This window comes from Nannobrachium achirus (genome assembly GCF_963921795.1).
Source record: "Nannobrachium achirus genome assembly, chromosome: 9".
Taxonomy (NCBI): domain Eukaryota; kingdom Metazoa; phylum Chordata; class Actinopteri; order Myctophiformes; family Myctophidae; genus Nannobrachium; species Nannobrachium achirus.
The window spans coordinates 49,866,414-49,886,413 of record NC_137818.1 but is presented as its reverse complement, the minus strand read 5'-3'; the positions used below and the strand labels follow the sequence as shown (position 1 = coordinate 49,886,413).

Genomic DNA, 20,000 nt, shown 5'->3' with positions numbered 1-20,000 from the left:
AAGGAAGGAAGGAAGGAAGGAAGGAAGGAAGGAAGGAACCATAAAGGGGAAAGAAACAAGGGATAAACAAAGACATGAAATACGGAAGTAGGTGAGCAGGAATGAAGGGGAAAGGGACAATGACCATGCAATGGTAGATGGAAGGACGAACTTATAAACAAAGAAAAGCAAGAAAGCAAGAAAGAAAGAAAGAAAGAAAGAAAGAAAGAAAGAGCAATAAAGAATGGTGTGTGTGATCCAGTGTTCAGTGAAGGCTTACAGCCATGTTAAGCTGGCAGTGTGAGATAAGACTGTTATTACAACAACACTTGTCTTCTCAGCAGACCACAGTTCAGCTTTTGACACACACACACACACACACACACACAACACACACACACACACACACACACACACACACACACACACACACACACACACACACACACACACACACACACACACACACACACACACAGGCAGCGGATTACCAGGCAGCAACAAGGCTGCTGGGGCTGCAGGGACATAATGACAGAGTGACAGGTTGTATAACAACACTCCAGGATGAAGTTGCCTGTAGAGGTCGAGGCTGGAGGCTGGTCAGCCTGCCAGGCTGCGGTGGAAACAGCGCCCTCTGGCTCCAAAATGGATTGTAACTCTGCCATTTCACAACCTGTGGGCAGCGGGCCGTGAGGATATTGCAAGCGGGCCCCCAAATAAATTGGCAAAACACTAAGATTTGAATGATAATAAAACATGAATATTAGCAGTGGTAAAGTACCTGCCCGTCTGGGGGTTCAAATCCACCACTGTGTTTGAAGCACCTGGAAGACTGCCGTAAGTAGCTGAATTGGCCTACATGTACATACTGTACATGTAGGCCAATTTCTGGCCCGTGAGGCACCGAGCAGGCACACTAGGGTACGCAGTAGCATTAGCATTAGCATACGCACGCGCAGTAGCGTTTAGCTGCCTGCACTCCCAGGTTTTACCACCAGGCTAAAGGGGGTATCATAGTACAGTCTGTGGTGATAAGCTATGACCACGGTGTAGTCTTTTAAAGTCAGAAAACTACAACATTACGTCTTTCGCCACGGTGAAGAGCCATCACCTTGGACCCAGACATCTCTCCTCTGTTTTTACTTTCAGACATCTCCCCATCACCCCGTTCACTGATTGGTTTGATCTAGACCAATCAGTGTGCCCCCTGGTTTTAGAGGCAGAGGCGCGGTGATAGGACTTCATTGTGAGTCTGTGATTATGATGGCCATCACATTTTTAGGTGATAGCTTATCGCCTAAAAGTTGAGGTGATAGCTCTTCACCTCGGACTCTGATAAAGCCTTAGGGCTGCTCCATTGCTCTACTGTGGTTCTGAGGGCTTGGGTTAATCCGGATTTGTCAAGCGTCTCAAGTCTACACAAACACAATTAGCACACTATAAAAGTGCAATTCTGGGGAATTGCACGTGTGGTTGTACTGACGCGAGCTGCAAGAAATCAATTCCGTCTTATCATTTATATTACATATTGTGATGTCTAGTAGTGAAGCATGAACAATCCTGTCTGATTGGACATTATATTGTCCAATCAGAAAAAGGGACAGAAAAAGTCCATCAAACTCAATGAACTTTTGGGGTTACAGAAAAGTTAACTCAAGACAGGTTTACTTTAGGCGGAATAAAAGTTTATAGCAAACTTTAGGACTAAATCAGTAGTCTAGTTGCCTATAGCAACCACACTAATAATGATTATTAAGTTGAACCAAACTACTTTTCGTCTCCCTATATGGCAGAATCATTTACCATAGGTCGATGGCCTAATTCAGTAGCTCTCGAAGTCGGGTTCTGGGAACCCCCAGGGTCCTAGAGGGATTCCAGCTAAATGATGGATAGTTAGGAACCGAATGCACCCTTGTCTATGACTCAGAAAGTGTCCCAAACTGGGGGTCCTTTGAAATTAAAAAAGTTTGAGAACCCCTGGCCTTATTAAAGTCAATTTGGGGGTCTGTGACCTGGAAAAAGTTTCAGACTCCCTGTGCTATCAGATAGGGAAATGAAATGGAATAATATCATTGCTCATGTAGCAGAGTGTGTAGCCCTGCCTGAAGGCCTCATAGCTCCCTTGGCCAACAGGGGATTTGCGCTGTGGTTGAGCGGTAGACGTTTGCTTCTCCATGCAGCAGAGCCTGGTTCGAATCCAGGCAATGGACCATTTAAATGGTGCTGTAATTCAGTGTTTCTCAACCTTTTTTCGGGATGGGCACACTTTTCATGTCCCAAGAATCCATAGGCACACCAACATAATACAGGGGTGTAAATATCGTCACTGTTGGGAAGAAACCTTGTATCTCCAAGTTTCAAATGTGTACGTTTCTTCGCAAAGTAAAGCCCTGCTTCATCATACAAGGCTGTCGCACAACAGTAGTAAAAACAGCAGATCTACAAGCACTCAACGCCTCGCACCGCGAGGCGTTGTGTGCTTGTAGATCGGCTGTTTTCACTAGTTTAAATCATTTTTAAAATGATAAATACCAGGCACAGTGGTTGAGAAACACTGCTGTAAGTGAGCTCTACTGAAATCATTGCAATGCAGTGTTCAGTAACAAGGCTCTACCTGTCTCTCCAGATCTTTAGTGAATGGAAAATACATGTCCAGGTTGGTTGGGATACCAATTTGATCCTATCAGGAGAGAGAACTATTTATGAGCTCCAATTATTTACTGTTCCAAATTCCAATTTTGTTTCATCCCTTTCTCTCCAATTTCCCTTGTTTATCCTGTATTCTGCATTAGATCTCTCTCCTGATTGGATGAAATTTGTATCCCAACCTGAATATCATATCATATTCCTTCCTCATTGGCAAAGATTGGCATCTAAAGTTTGCAGGAGTAGTTTGCTTTGAACAAAATGCCTCAAATCATGAACGCAGGGTCCGATTGCCGTGAAAGGCAGAGGAAGAAATGCCAACCTTTTCACACCGACACATTAAAGCGCCACCAGGAGGCCGATTACTCTTTTTTTTTTTTTCTTAAATTTTTATCCCACAATTTTGTAACCCATTTTTTCACCCAATGCTAATTGCCTATGTAATCCTGGGCTCTGCTCTCCCTCTGCCGCGCCTGGGGAGACAACGGACTGACCTCATGCTTCCTTCTATGCATGAGGAGTCCAAGTTGCTTCTTTTCACCTGACAGTGGAGATTTCCCTGGTTTGGACGTAGCACGTGGAAGGAACACGTTATTCCAACCAGTTCCTTTCCCCTCCATCAGGCGCCCCGGCTGGCTAGGGGGAGGCATTATTGAGACCAGGATTACGTGCATGTTTTTGTGAGGGTATCAACCATAGGAGACACGGGGAGAACATGCAAACTCCACACAGAAAGGCCCTATCGCCAACCCCACCTAGGGTGTGGGCACTGATGACGCGGAGGAGGGAACACGCCCCCAGCGCCCACAGCGTCCCCCGGCGGGAATCGAACCCAGGACCTTCTATCTGTGAGGCGAAGCACTAACCACTGCGCCACCGTGCACCGATTACTCTTATACATTTTCTACCAAACATCACGCACATCAGTATACATTATGTCTACATAGTACATAGTCATGTGATCAAAACAAATGACATTCCACTTACAGCATCTTTAAATGCTTAAATTATTAATCATAAATAGTGTGTTGATATTGACCAACATTGTCAGCGAGCGTACAACTCACTCTCCGAGTGTCAAACTCAACACGGCTCCCAGTGAGACATTCCATGGGATTTCCATTCAGACATCTACAGCGATTTTCACTTAAAACGCCAAATCTCAATCCAATGTCGGGAAGGTAAAGGGTTAACTGCTTTATCGCTTTCCGTAAAAATGACAGAGTGAATCAGACAGGAAGAGTTTATGTACCAGATAACAGCCAGTGAGTCCACACACTGGACTGCAGAGTGTGGCACTGACAATCAATGCACTGATTTCCATGGGGAGGCCTGTGTGTGTGTGTGTGTGCGTGCGTGCGTGCGTGCGTGCGTGCGTGCGTGCGTGCGTGCGTGCGTGCGTGCGTGCGTGCGTGCGTGCGTGCGTGCGTGCGTGTGTGTGTGTGTGTGTGTGTGTGTGTGTGTGTGTGTGTGTGTGTGTTGTGTGTGTGCGTCATGAGGGGAGTGCAATGTTAACAGTGTGGTGTTTGTTAGTGCGGAGGTGAACAAGTTGCATCTCACCATTAACCTGGGGGTCTATTGATCGCCAAGCACACACACACACACACACACAATCACGCATGCACACACACACACACACAAAAGTGTACATAGCAGAAACAATCACGGACATGAACAAAAGAATGCACACAGGTACGTGTACGCACACACAAATATGTACACATATGAATTCTAACCACACACCTTTACAGTAACAATAACACATGTATGCATGTCTGGACCACAGGCAAGAGCGAACACACACACACACACACACACACACACACACACACACACACACACACACACACACACACACACACACACACACACACACACACACACACACACACACACACACAGGCCCTCAGCCCCTGCGGATACAGCGCTAGTGATTGGTGAGAGCGGCAGTGGAGACTCGTCATACAGGCTGAGCTGTCAATAGCGCTGACAGCCTGACGGCCAGGGTAACTGGCCGCTCCGCTGCTGCAGCTGCGTCGATACAAATCTCACACTATTTAACAAAAGACACACGGGTCAAACACCTTCTCATCTCCTCCGGCCCTTTAATAGCGAGCAGCCCCGATCGATGGAGACCCAACCGTTAGCGTATAGAATATAGGCCAGTTAGTTCTGAAAGCTTTAGGTGTCACGGACCCCCAAATTGATATGTATATACTGCACATTTCTGAAAACGCTTTGTGCCAGGGACCCCCAGAAGAGAAGATTTGTGTTAAGAAAATTCTAAATTATTCAAAAGTTCCCGAATGTTTTCAATATTTTTCAATCGCTTCTTGTGGATCTGCTGTTTTTGAATAGGCAACATACGAATGGATAGTTCAAATGATTGTGTGTACATTAATGACTTTGCTGGGGACCCCTGGGGATCCCCGGACCCCACTTTGAGAACCAATGCGCCCACTTTGAGAACCAATGCAATGGGCGAGCATAATAGAGAACAACCAGAACGCGCCTCTAAAAATATGTTGAAACAGTCTTGCTCACACCGATTAAAGCTGCAGTCCATAACGCCTATTGAACTCTGGTTGGACTGATTTGATGGCAGGCTCCATCTGTAAAATTGGACCTGCTGAAAGAGGGCCACGTGGCCCACGTCCCACTGTGGGGTCCAGGACCACAGCTTAACCCAACATGTGGAATGAAGCCATGTGATGTGTTGCTGAATACATTATGTTGTCATTCGGTTATCATAAATAGAACAAGACTCAGTGAACAGTTCGACATGTCAGTTATCTGATCGCTTAGAGACAAATACGACAAATACGCCTGCAGCCACTAAGTTGTTTATTAATAATCCTTCTATTAAATCAAACTAGAAGCTGGGGCGGCCCAGCGTCTAGTCGGCGACCTGGCCAACTCGGAACAATGTAAATAGGGAATGAATGCCCCGCCCTTTAATGCAAACCCCATTATACCTGTTTTCATAGGACCCGTTTTGACCATATGTCTGCCTGTGTCCATTTATGCCCATATATGGAGATATCTGTATCTGTCTGTCTGTCTGTCGGCGTCCATTTTATGTCCATATATGGAGATCACTGCAGTTATAGTTCTGGGTCCATTTTATGCCCATATATGGAGATATGTGTCTATCTGCGTCCATTTTATGCCCATATATGGAGTATCTGTCTGTGCCTCCAACTGTGTTGCAGACACAGTGCCGGTTCCCCCTTTAATGCAAACCTCATTATACCTGTTGTCATAGGACCCGTTTTGAACATCTGTTTGCCTGTGTGCATTTATGCCCATATATGGAGATATCTGTATCTGTCTGTCTGCGTCCATTTTATGCCCATATATGGAGATCTTTGACCATCTGTTTGCCTCTGTCCATTTATGTCCATATATGGAGATATCTGTATCTGTCTGTCTGCAATCCATTTTATGCCCATATATGGGGGCATTCATTTTATGCCCATATATGGAGAACGCGCGTGCCCGTGGGACGAACGCCCATATATGGAGAACGCGCGTGCCCGTGGGACGAACGGTTCTCGAGATACGCGGATTACATACATACATACACACTCACAGAGATTTTTTGTTGACTCATGTGGCGTACGTGATGTCAGAGCCTTTTATGAAGTGATGTCACAATGAGTCAGAGCTTTCGCCGATTTCCTCCGGAACAGCCTGATGTCAACAATCAACCCCGCATAAGGAGATTCCGAACGTTTCGCGCCGGTTCGGGAAAACCGCGCGTCGGGTCGGGTCGAGACCCGGCACTGCACTCCGTGCCGCGGCGGGGAACGCGCGTGCCGAATCTGAAGCCGGTGGGACGAACGGTTCTCGAGATACGCGGATTACAGACACACAGACAGACAGACAGACAGACAGACACACACACAGAGACTTCTCGCATTTATAGATAGATTATACCTCCTCTCCTCTCCTCTATACACACACTATTGTACAGATTTATAATATTTAACTTTTCATCTTAACACCATGTGTTATCGTCATTTATTTCTTAAGAATATTCTTGTGTTATGATTACATAATGCACCCCAATTCCTCAGTCTTATTAAGACTGGCAGGTAGAACGAGATGGTGTCATCACTCCTATTATTACTTCTGTTCGTGCCGAGGGTCCACAGGTAATAAACCATGTGTCCCCAATTCGGGGCCCCCGATCGGCAGTTTAATAAAGGACAAGGATCCAACAATATCTACCTCCTAAAAGAAAATAATAATAATGGAAGAAAAAAAAAAAAAAAAAAAAACTCTTCCCCAAGAAAAGCAGTTAAATCTTAAGTGTTAATTTAACCTCTGAAGTGTGCACAAATGTAACCAAACGGACCCATGTAGAGTGAGACAAGTTTAACCACCTAAACGCTAGTGTAGGTTAATTCATACATTCATTCATCATGTTGTAACTGCTGCTAATTGAGCTATTGTATCTGTCTAAGACAAGAACCATTTTGTCCTCACCGTACGTTTTTATTATACTAATATTTCCCCTCTTGCTCTAATATGATTATGCTTAGAATGTTGCGGAACGAGTCCCAACAACATTTCACTGCTTAAAAAACCTTCTTGATTCTTGATTCTATCCATCTACTTTCTGTACTTCTCTCATCATCAACATTTTAACACAGGCCTTTTTACTGTACTTGTAACAGATTATTTTCACATTGGGGTATTGCTACTTGTTACTTATCGGAGAGTACCAACCACTGGGTAGCAAACAGCGGAACCTTCTTCAATAAGTGCCTTTTCCCCAGGGGGGGCGGGCCGCCTCTCCCCCTTGCGGTTTCTTTTTTCCCTCCTGCATAGATTTCAGGACCTTTCATATTATAATGGCCATGGGTTGCCCGCGGCTCGGGCGCTAACCTTTCAGCTGTGTGGGACGCCATTATCCCCGACACAATGGGCTGCGATCTCTCTCCCGCGCTCTCTCAACGTCCGCTCCTTCTTATATCTCTCTATCGCTGTCACCGTTTCTCTCAAGGTTTCAATCGCTCTTCTACTATTCAATACACATTCTCCCTCTCTCTCTCACACGCACAGGCATACGCACACGCCACACGCGCGCACGCACGCACGCACGCACGCACGCACGCACGCACGCACGCACGCACGCACGCACGCACGCACACAAACACACACACACACACACACACACACACACACACACACACACACACACACACACGCACATGCACACAGTGTTCTGTTCTTTAAAGATGAATCACCCCCCCATGCTCAATTACACTATTCCCAAGGCTCTTTTTTAATGCTAATTTATAATATTGTAACAGGCGTATGTAAATAGCTGGCAGAGCATTTTGCCTTGCCAAGTCTGCGCCTTTTGCTTGTACGTTGCCTTCTGTTCCGTGTGTGTGTGTGTGTGTGTGCACGCCTGCGTGCGTGCATGTGTGTGTGCTTGCCTATGGCCCTATCTGCATACGTCTTCGCATATACTTGTATACTCCCGTTATCCACCCACCATTCTTTCCCCGGAGGAAATCCTTATTGCATGCCTGATGCTGAAAGGTCAAGGGTCAGACATTGTAAGTGTCTGGAGGATGCTACAGGTTGGCTGCAGTTGGCTATATGTTATATTAGAATAACCTTACATCAGCGAATGGAACAGAAGCGTGGCTGTTTACACAGCAGTAGCAAAACAGCAGGCGCGCACACACACACACACACACACACACACACACACACACACACACACACACACACACACACACACACACACACACACACACACACACACACACACACACACACACACACACACACACACACACACACACACACACACAGGAGTCCAAGGCCATTGTGAACGAGGCCCTGCAGGTTTTTGATAAGCATCTGAGGTGAGTGGTCTCTGTGAGCCCTCTCTGTTCTGGCCAGGTCTAATTAACAGCACATCACTATGGAGATGTATGCAGCATGCACTGAACAACATGACACACACACTGTACATGATAAACATGAAGAGAAACACAGGGAGAGAGAGAGAGAGGTGAGGAAGCATGTCAAGACAGACAGACAGATAGAGTAAGGGGTCTTGCAGTTTTTCAGGCCAAGGACCCCTTAGCTGAGAGAGAGAGATGAACCCGGTACACCCACTACATATTGCCCACTCCATATTGTATAAAATCGTGTTGCAGATTCAACTTTTTCATCAATCAATCAATGAAAACCTGCATTTATTCTCGAAAAGACATCGAGGTTGCCCTCATTTGCAGTGTCGTGGAGATTCATAGATTTCATAGAACGTTTCATAGACTTGTTTGAAACACATTATCTTGTCTTGGATTCATGTTAATGTGCATGCTGTTTTCATAGAGTCAACTGTTAAAACCTCAATATTTAGTCGACTTGACTAAATATGGCTCTGCTCTTTTCCCTACACCAACTCTTCAAAAAGATTGCCAATCCCCAAGCTCTGAGCTTGTAGATCTGCTATTTTCGGCTAATGTCCCCCATAACACAAAGATTTGGTGGACCCCCTGTAGTTACTCTGAGGACCCCCTGTTGAAGACCCCTGTCGTAGATAGACAGGCAGACAGACAGTCATATCTAATTCAATCTCTAAATCCCAACCATTAGTAACCAACAACTAGGGATGGGACAATACGTGATATTAGCGTTTATCGTGATAAAAAACCCTCATGATAATCGTATCGTGGAGATTTAATTTATCGTGATATCGTCCTCCGTCATGCACTGGGATCAATTCACCTTTTATTTGCAGAGCTACATATCCGGTACCACTTAAACCCTCTATAATTGTAAATCGCGATTTCTTTTATCACAATAATCGTGATATGAAAATGTCATATCGTCCCATCCCTCCCAACAACTATCCATTCCATCTCGGTGTGGGAGGCCTCGTCCATTTCCCCCTGTGGGAAACGCTGTGGAGCAGAATAATAATGCCAGGCGCAACGCTCCAGTGCCCTTAGAACTGGCTGCGACAAGAAGGGATTTGATCTATCATTTCAATTAAAGCAATCAGCCGCTCCGTAGCTTTAACATGTCATTAACTAATGGGTTGGTTAATAGCTTGAGTCTGGTGAACAATAAATTGGATCAGTCGACCGTGTCTCTCTTCGTTTGGGATGTGATTCATTTGTACGCTGACACCGCAGTGTCTTCACCACCGGGCCACCGCCGCTTCTTTTAGTAGTTGAGCCGTGAAGCAAAGCAAACGACTGTTCGTTTGTTTGTTTGCCTTTCGTTTACCTCTGTAGCTGCCATGTCCAAAACCATTCCCTTTTTTAATTATTATTAAAAGGATATATACTATTTAAAATAGTGAAAATAGCCAATCTCACTACTTTTGTGCAATCTCTGTATAATGAAGTAGGCCTTTAATTTCGGAGAAAAACATACACATTTGAAACCTGGAGATACAAGGTTTCTGCAATGACAATATGTTTCTGCCTTCCATGGGGAATCTTTAGGTCCCCCCTGAAGAAATGCTTGGCGGCAGCTGCCACATTACAACGTTGCCAACTGCATACAGTACTTGCTGCCTTACAGTTGGGATGCATTTAATGATAATTCAGTGATGCAGTGAGATATCTAATGGAATGTACTTCAAAGTTTTTAACATAAAGAAGTGGGTGCATATAATATGAGTTGGACCATTATTGTCGGACTCTCAGAATTTTACTGAAGTTACTTATAATCTCTTGGAACAGACATTGTTGTAAGTGTTTGGTATCTCATTTACAGATAAAAAAGTACATTGTTTTTGAAAGTCTCTCATTTTGGATGCTTCTCTTGGTATGCACACAATGGCTCTTTTCCTCTACAAGGACTTGTGCTGTGTACCGTATTTCACAGGTTCTGGGCAGGGTGGAAAGTAACTAAGTACATTTACTATCAAGTACTGTACATGAGCATAATTTTGAGGTATTTTTAACTTTACTTGAGTATTTCTCATTTTCAATAACTTTACTTCTACTCCACTACATTTCAGAGACAGATATTGTACTTTTGCTCCACTACAATTATTTGAAAACGTTAGTTACTAGTTACTTTGTAGAGTTGGATTGTTATTGCAAAATATACATTAACCACTTTAGCCCTATACATTTTGGCCATTGGAAAATAGACGATCTTTCTTGGTATTGTTTGCTTGACCGCACTCTCACATCGCAATTGGTCAACCCACTGAGGAGAAAACACGGTTCTAGACAGACAGAGGTTTCCTCATTTTATAGTTGTAGTAGTCTAGCCGGTCTACAAGCTCACAACGGATAGAATTGAGTTTTTTATTTATTTCTTTATGACGTATATCCCCCTTCAGAGGTGGATTTCATTAGAATTGAAACGAAAACGTAAAACCATCACAGAACCTCATGAGTTCTGTAAAGTCTCAAGGTTATGGAAGGTTCTTGGTTTTGAAAAACAGTAAAAATATCACACCTATAAGCCTACAGTACAAACAAAGCCAGACGTAGGAGCGGTTAGCACTGCTCAAAAATTAGTCCATGTCCTCATGGGAGAGAGGTCAACTTACGAGTGGTGGACACTGCAGTTGTAGAAGACAAAATCCACGCTGGCAAACTTCTTCCCCGTCTCCCGTGTCTTCAGGTAGAGTTTGATCACTCGCTTGTCGCCTGCAGCGGAGACACACCATTCACCATCATTATGACATCATCAACATGACGTCAGAGATCAACAGGGCAGCCGTGCCGCTATTAGACACCGACTTGTTTTGTCATAATCGTCGCCGTTATACAAGGGTGGAACACCTTGAATGTCCCAAACATTCTCTTCAGGACATGTAAAAAATAACCTGTGTTGCAATGGAGCCATTGTAGTTATTATTTAGTCACAAGCTCTTGTTAATACTTTTCATTTGTTCCATATTTATTTATTCATTTGACTATCACTTTTTTTTGTATAAATAAATAAAATAAAATGAAATGACAGATCTACAAGCTCACAAGGTGGCACAGTGTAACGTGTAGGGAGCTTGTATAATTGTGTGTTCCACTGTAGTGTGACAAAGCAGGGCATTAATTTACAAAAAACAGACGTGGAGACACAAGAAGTCTGCCCGACGACAGCAAGGATAACATGTTTTAACAAGGTGTAATCACTGCGGACATTCTGGCCGGCGGTTTAATAGCCTAGCGTGACCTCCGCACTGGAAGTGTCTTAACAGCAACATCATCACAGGACCAATCGATTCCTGAAGAGACAATCCTTTATTGACTGGAGAGGATTATGCCGGACAGGCCTGCGCATGGGAGGGACAGAGAGCTCCTGGCACGTGCACACATAGACATCAAAGGGGGCTTGAGCCCCTGCCCTTTTATCCGTCTGTAAAATGTGCCCTCTCGAGACCATGCTTGCTGTTTTTACTTTGGTGAAAGAATTGCAAATGCCCTCATCCCATGCCAGACCTGAAGGCAGCGTTCAAGAGAATTGCCTTGTCTCCTGAACTTGAATGCCGCTTCTTATGTTGAAAGAATTGTCCTTTTTGTGTAGAAATCCAATGCCATACACCACATCTCCAGTATTGACTTGATTATGCTTAGTTTAGTGTGATATCAAGTACCGAAAATAGCCGACCTCCAAGCTCACAGCTTGGAGGTCTGCTATTTTCAATATTTTCACCAAAAGGCCCTTTTAGAAATGTCAGCCCCTGCCTCTCTAACATCCTCTGCACGTCCCTGGAGAGCTCACCTTGGTCCCTCGTGATGGGGGCCACGTCTCTGGTGGCGGGGGACAGACAGTAGATCCGTCCGCCGTAGATGCGTCCCTCTGTCTCCACGAAGTCCTCGAAGGCACAGTCGACCCCCGCCGACAAACTGGGCACGTTCTGAGCCTGCAGCACCAGCTGATAGAGACGGAGAGAGAGAGAGAGAGAGAGAGAGAGAGAGAGAGAGAGAGAGAGAGAGAGGGAGAGAGAGGAGGGACGGACAGACAGAGAGAGACAGAAATAAAGGTCTGATTAGGAGATTTTTATGGATATTGATAGCATTGTAGAGACTGCTTAATGATCCGGGTCTGTATCGATACCACTGTCGATACTTTTCTATTATTTGGCGGGAAGACCAGACAACAATAAATTCTTAACAGAATTGTAATTGCTTTATTGCTTAACTGTGAGCCTGTGACCGTGTGATTTCTGAAAATAATTAATTTCCCCAGCCTTCAATAAACACTGCCGATGCCGGACATTTATTTATTAAATTCATATTATTCTAATACACAGAGAACAGTAAAATAATACGTCGTAAAAGCATAAAAGACCAACACATTTTCCAACAATAAAGACAATAAATACTTTACGCCCCAAAAAAGAAAGCTCTTCGGTTGGCAGTCTGTCCCTGTGACCACAAACTCGCTTGCTCACATATATGTGTCATATCCGTTTTTTTGTACTTTGCTGAAAACTGGCTCTCCCGATCCAGGACTACAAATCCCAGAATACAACCTGAACGTTGTAGTTCTTTTAGCAGCAGTGTGCAGCAGCGTACCTGGACTTGTGACATGGTGACAGACACGTTGTCAGGCTGGACGGTGAGACGGACACACTGCTCCGCCCTGGTGGTGAAACGCTGAGCCTCGTCCGCACGCTCACACCGATCTTTTCTGGAACAACTGCACACGCACACGCACACGCACACGCACACGCACACGCACACACACACACATACACACACACACACACACACATGTTTTTTCAAGGATCAAAGCAAAATTTTATCTCACAACAAAAATGTTTGTACGACCTAATGTCCTTATGTGCAATTTAGGAATCAGCGGGAGGGGGGGGGGCTTTTCATACTGTTTCACAAACGATTAACACAACATGTAACATCATGATGTTTTAGTAATATTGTTCCTGCAGTTCATACTGCCAACCAGGTGAAGAAGTCACAGACCGAGGCTTTAACATTTGCTTTTATGCAAAAAGTATGAAATATCTGAGATTATTACGATTTTATGGAAAATTCCTCTGAACATATATTGCTAGTTAGACCACTACAAATGCTTACAATAATAACTGTCAGCAGCCTACATGTATCTATAAGTTCTCTATGCATTGAGAGCTTGTAGATGGTCTGGTTTATGCTGTGAAACATGATGCCATAGAACACATGCTGGCTTCTATGGAATTTAAGTGAAATCAGTCAAAGAGACAGAGAACTTTAAGGTGTTTTTGGCCCGTCTGTCTGTCTGTCTGTCTGTCTGTCTGTCTGTCTGTCTGTCTGTTAGCAGGATATCTGGAGTAATTATGAAAGGATTTGCACCAGACTGGGTGGAAAGATTGGTCTAGGGCCAAGGAAGAACTGATTAACATTTCACACCAATTCGCTTATTGACAGCATTCTGATTGCTCCCTGACCGACCAACCAGCAGGGTAGCAGTAGTTGTTTGTGCTGGGTTTACTAAACATGAGAAAAATAGACCGTTTTTTGGGTGGGGGAGAACAAAACACTAAACTGCTCTATACTATACAGTAGTGCACCTGAGATGTTAAGTTTAAAATATGAATGGAATATATTAAATACCAATACGGGGCAACCGTAGGCAACAATTTCAATGGTAGTGGATGGAGAGAGACAATTTTTGTCTAACCTAGCAAAAGCAACCAATGGAAGAGGGGCAGAGCCACACATAAGAGGTGAATTGGCAAAATAGGGACATGGCAGTGGGTGAGTAGCCTGGCAAGCCAGCCTCAAACTGTGTATTCACTCACTCCTTCCTTCCCACAATATGAGTCTGGGCTTTGGGCTATAGGCAGCTTGAAAAGTGGGCGAGAGTACTTGCCTTGACAGACAGACTCCTCTAACCAATCAGTGTAGCAAAAAATCTGACATCACCACAGTGCAGCCAGTCGGAAGAACGGCAAACATATTTTCGGCCGATGAGCTCCGCTAGCGCATACTCCTGTTCCTTTTTAATTGTTGTAATTGATTCCGACTTAACTTATTGCTTGTTTTATCGCTTCAGCGTTAACTGTTACACTTGCATCGAGGGCAGCCGTTGTTGTTTTGAAAATGCCACAGCATGTATTCCACGTCACCATCTACACATGGACCAATCAGGGGAAGCTTTTCACTTTGTTGTGCGTACAGCAGTTGAAATGCAGTCACTGATTGGCCCCGATAATTTTCTGATTTCTCATACTCGGTGCCTGTAAGCCGAAGTCCAGACCTGATACTGAGGAAGGAATGAGTGAGTGAGTGAGTGGCGCAGGGCTGGCTTGCCAGGCTAGTGGGTGTGGCCCCTCACAAATAATTTTGAACCTTGGATTCTAATAGTCTAATACGGTATGTTTTTTTTCTCCTTAAAGAAATGCCGGGAGGCAGCCGCCACGCTACATCAAACATTGCAAACTGCATGACTACTGCCTTACAGATGTGAGTCAGGGAAATGGGGAGCCTTATGCAATAGACGTGGCTGAATAGTGGCTGAATGTTGCCTATTGCACCTTTAACTCTGAGAACGTACAAATGGAACTAAAAATGGTCCATTTGGACATACTCAAGAGTTAAATTAAACTAATACTATTTCACTGTGTATGAAAAAGATGTACACATGTGTGTAAAGTATATGACTTACATGTTGTGCAGGACACACCAGCCACAGTGCGGGTCTCCGGAGCCCAGGCAGGCGCTGCAGGAGCTGTATTGTTCACATGTCTCCACTGGCACACGAGTCACCTGCAGAGAAAACACAAGAGCGGACCGTTTACATTCACAAGTCGTCATTTTGCTGACACTCTCACCCTGATACGTCGTGAGTGAGCAGGGAGGACGTCTTGCACAAGAACACTCTTTGAGTGTCCTTGAGTGTCTGTGGCCTCCCAGAGAGAGGCAATTGCAATGATGTCCGAACTACAATGAAGATGGCGGAGCACCTAGAGTCCAATGCAGTGTGTTGTCAACTTAAAATAACTTTGACATTGCCAACAAGTAGGTGTCCTACCTGACACCAGGGTCTCAGGTCTACTTTTGTAGAGGTTTGAAATTCATTGAATTAAATCCTGGGTTTATAGCTTTACTACTACGCAGTGTAGTAGTACTACAGCACAAGGCATATACTGTACAGCGTAACAGCTTTTTATAGAAACACAAGCTGCCCAAGGCATGGAGGCTAACCTATGACATTTAAACGCCAACCACAATCAAAGGTCAGCACAAACCACCTGAAACCCACAGGCTTGCAAACAGAACTGCTATAACAATGCTAACAGGCAGCTGCGGACAAATTCACAAACAAAAATAAGACTTTTTTTAAGTTTAATCATTACATGCTACTTGTTGTCTAAATGTTTTTGGCATTCTGAAGTACATGTAATATTCATACATTCAAATTTGGTTGGAGATATTTTGACCCTGTTAGCAAATTAAAACATCTCCCACACAAGTGATTCAGTTTATGTAATACAGTACATCTTGTGTACAGTAATATATAAAAGGTATTGATTGCAGCTTAAACTGAACAACGGAAATGTCTTCTGTACTGTATAAGCAGCACTTCTTCTTCTTCTTCTTCTTTCGTGTATCATCGTGCTTGACTAGAACACACTCACGCACACAAGCACGCACGCACATAGAGAGTACTGTATCTTCCATCTGTGCACCAGCACAGTTGGTGCTGAATATTAACAGCTAGGGGATCAAACCCTACTTCTCTAAACTGCATCAGAGCCAGTAACAGCACGCAGCAAAGAATTCTACTCATACGAGCCTATAGCGTGCAAACTAAATTCAATATATTATTGTCAACTGAGATACACAGTAGAGAGATTCATTTAAAGAACCCTGCCTAGAGTGTCCCTCGTCTGGGGTGGACATTTGGCATAAATAGCAGATCTACAAGCTCAGTAGATCAACCCAGAATAGTGTTTTTGTCGCATTCCTAAGCCAATCGTTTGAGGACTCTTTGTGTCTCCATAGGGAACAAAGCAAACTCTTTGTGTCTCCAAAAGAGCTGGTTGGTCATCAAATGATTGGTTTATGATTGCAACAAAAATGGAATACATCTTCCACCACCGCATACATATCAGACAGAAAAGAAAGAAAACATAAGGGAAACAATTTAAACAACTGCACAAACCCCAAAGCGTGATGGGACATTCCCAGAGATACATAAGTGCATTTTCATGGGACATATCCAGTTTATAAACAACAAGCCTGCTGCATTTCCATTCTGTCATCTGTCTGTTATAAGGTGAGTCTCTGTCTGTCTGTCTGTCTGTCTGTCTGTCTGTCTGTCTGTCTGTCTGTCTGTCTGTCTGTCTGTCTCTCCCTCCCTCCTGGCTGTCTGGTTTGCAAGTGACAGACGGACAGACACCTCAACAGACCATGATATACGCCGCCAGGGCACGCACGCACACACACACACACACACACACAGCCTGCCATATGCAGCGTGTGTGTGTGTGTGTGTGTGTGTGTGTGTGTGTGTGTGTGTGTGTGTGTGTGTGTGTGTGTGTGTGTGTGTGTGTGTGTGTGTGTGTGTGATAGAGAGAGAGAGAGCGAGAGAGGTCATGACAACATTTCCAGGATAGCTGTTCGTGTGCCTGCACGGCTCTAACCACTTGTAACTCCAGTCACACACACACACACACACACACACACACACACACACACACACACACACACACACGCACACACACACACGCACGCACGCACGCACACACGCACACACGCACACACACAGCTTCTCTAGTGGGATGTAGCATTCCATCAGTAGCATTGCAGGGACACGGTTCATTTCAGGTGATACTCAAGGTGTTGGTATGCAGGCTGCACACACAGCGCTACCTACACACACACAGCACATACACACATACAGTACTCAGTGCTTTCTTTAGTTGCTGTAAATGTATTTTAACACAGTTGTTAAAATAAGGGTTATTTAACCTGTTTTTATTAGGGTTGGGATCTGGAGCGGAGGAACCAGATCCAACTGGAATTGGTTCCATCGCATTTGGAACCGTTTTTCTATGACTAAATATTACAACCTCCTCATACATGATCAGCATCTGAATGCTCAATGCCACGTCAAAACCTTTGCGGTGCAGCGTCGACGGGGCGTTGGTTCACGACTCAGTATGAAAAGCTACCGGTATTTAATGCACATGCATCGCTCATATTTCCGCTGAGTTGCAAAACACTTGTCTTGAGCCTTGACCAAGTTGAACGCTGACTGCTATTCTGTCCTTCCGTCAGTCCACACACGTCCATTCATCTTCTATCGCTTATTATCAGAGTGGAGTCGTGGAGGTAACGGTTCCAGCAGAGAATCCCAGATGTCCCTTTCCCCGCTCCACATTAGCTAACTCTGTCCGTGGTCTCTTCCCAGGTGGGTGTGCCTGCCATAGTCCGAGGTGAAGGGTGAACACCTCAACTTTTAGGTGATAAGTTATCACCTAAAAATGAGATAAGAAGTGGAGGCCATCATAGTCACGGTGAAGTCCTATCACCATGACTATGATGCCTCTGAAACCAGGGGGCACACTGATTGGTTTATATCGACTAATATCACTGGGTACATATTAGTCTGGAACTTCGGTGAGGAAGATTCATTTCCAATGGTTACAAACAGATTCAAACGTCATAGCAAAAATGTTCCCACTTTGAATAAGTGGGCTCTGATTGGTCACCCTCAACTCTGGGGTGAGCGAAATGTAATTCAAACCGAAGAGTGCCAGGACCAATATGGCCAAGGCTTCTTTTCTTTCTTTCGTTTTTTCTTTTTTTGCTGTGGCAGATTCATCATGTTTCCAGGCTAGAGCAACTCAGCCTATCACTAAGGAGGATGCGCTTGTACTGTATCTGTAATCTTGTTCTTTTGTAGCCTCGCGTAGCCAGACAAATCTGCCATTGCAAAGAAAAATTGCCCTTGGCAGATTAGGTCTGGGCCCGCTCAGTTATTCAAATATTTCACAGCGCACAGGTACTGTTTGTTTTTCATTTGTCTCAAGAGTCAACATGCTCCTCTAGACCAGTGGTTCTCAAAGTGGGGTCCATGGACCCCCAGTGGTCCTTGAAGGGGTCCCCAACTAAATGAGTTGATACAGCATCAAATTGAGTTTTACCATTTTGACCCTATTTTAAGCTTGAGCATTATTTTTTTAATCTACTAGCCATCAAGATGCGACACGTTGTGAGATTGAAGATCTTCTATTTTTGAACCTTTTCAAAAAGTTTAATTCTGAACATTTGAAAATTGTAACACATCTTCTCTTATGGAGGTCCCTGGCACAGAATATTTGGAGTCATTGTGTGTAAAGAAAGATGTCTTGCCTGTGTATGTTCAGGGTTTCTGGGTTATTGGCTATACAATAGGAATCATCAGAGGAAGTCCTTTAATGTGACTTGTGAATAAAACAACGCTGTGTGCACAAGCTGGCACGTTGACAAATTGTTAATTAAGTACTGCAGATGGTTGCGAGCAACTTGTAAACAAAAAGCTCTCTGCTTTATTAAGACAAAAGGAAAATAATTACGGGTGCTTTTTTCATAATCAGATGTTTAATATCCGTCGGAAGATGTCATCTGCAGCTGCACCGAGGAAAATGACAAAATAAATTGTACACAAGTCTCCTCTAAGTGTAGAATAATAGATACATCCTGTCTTTCTGCCTGTCTGTGTCTGTCTGTCTGTCTGTCTGTCTGTCTGTCTGTCTGTCTGTCTGTCTGTCTGTCTGTCTGTCTATCAATCTATCACAGTAACACACTGCGACAAGGCAATGACAGTAGAGCAATCCTATTGTCAAAGTAATTTTGCTTTATCCACAATAAAGTACAATCCTTTGCAATATTTGTGCTGGCAGTGTGTCCTAAATATGAAAGATGGCAATGTTGTCCAATTTATTAAAGCCCGACCATGGCTAGTATCCAAAAAAGGGAGCTCTTTATATTCTGCTAGTCGATGCAGCCCGAAAACCCACCATCTGGACAGTAGCGAGCAGAGAGACTTTCTTTTGTAGATTTGTCATTTTTTTGTTGTGAAAACTGCTACTGTGCTGCTGAATTATTCAGCCAGCCAAGCATCCCTTAGCAGGTTTAGAAGCTGAACGATATTCTAACGTGTGTGTATCTTTTACACGGTAAAATCCTTAGTTAATTTATCCAATTTGTAACTGAGAGTGTACGCATGTAACCAAATGGACCCACAAGGGTCCATTTGGTTGCGGCACCTGTCAACAGGGAGTGTTGGGAGGGAGAAATAGGACGGAGGCTCTACGTCCTCCCGGTGGGGGCTCCTCACTGGCAGGTGAGCCAGTAGGATACAACATGACACACAGAGATGTGTGAGGGGAGGAATTCATTGGCATAAAAACTAAACAGGGAGTAAAAAGGGGGTAAAAA

General features: G+C 44.3%; 1 protein-coding gene across 1 annotated transcript in view; it reads right to left on the bottom strand.

Moving 5' to 3' along the window:
- LOC308290942 (plexin-A1-like) overlaps window positions 1–20,000 on the bottom strand; it is a gene marked incomplete at its 5' end in the record, with an annotated part of 341,256 nt that overhangs the window by 189,739 nt on the left and 131,517 nt on the right. Inside the window, 4 exons of the mRNA XM_080732857.1 lie at window positions 11,174–11,273; window positions 12,349–12,502; window positions 13,146–13,269; window positions 15,238–15,338. Of these exons, the coding sequence (XP_080588983.1) occupies window positions 11,174–11,273; window positions 12,349–12,502; window positions 13,146–13,269; window positions 15,238–15,338 (479 nt within the window). The remainder of the gene's footprint in view (window positions 1–11,173; window positions 11,274–12,348; window positions 12,503–13,145; window positions 13,270–15,237; window positions 15,339–20,000) is intronic.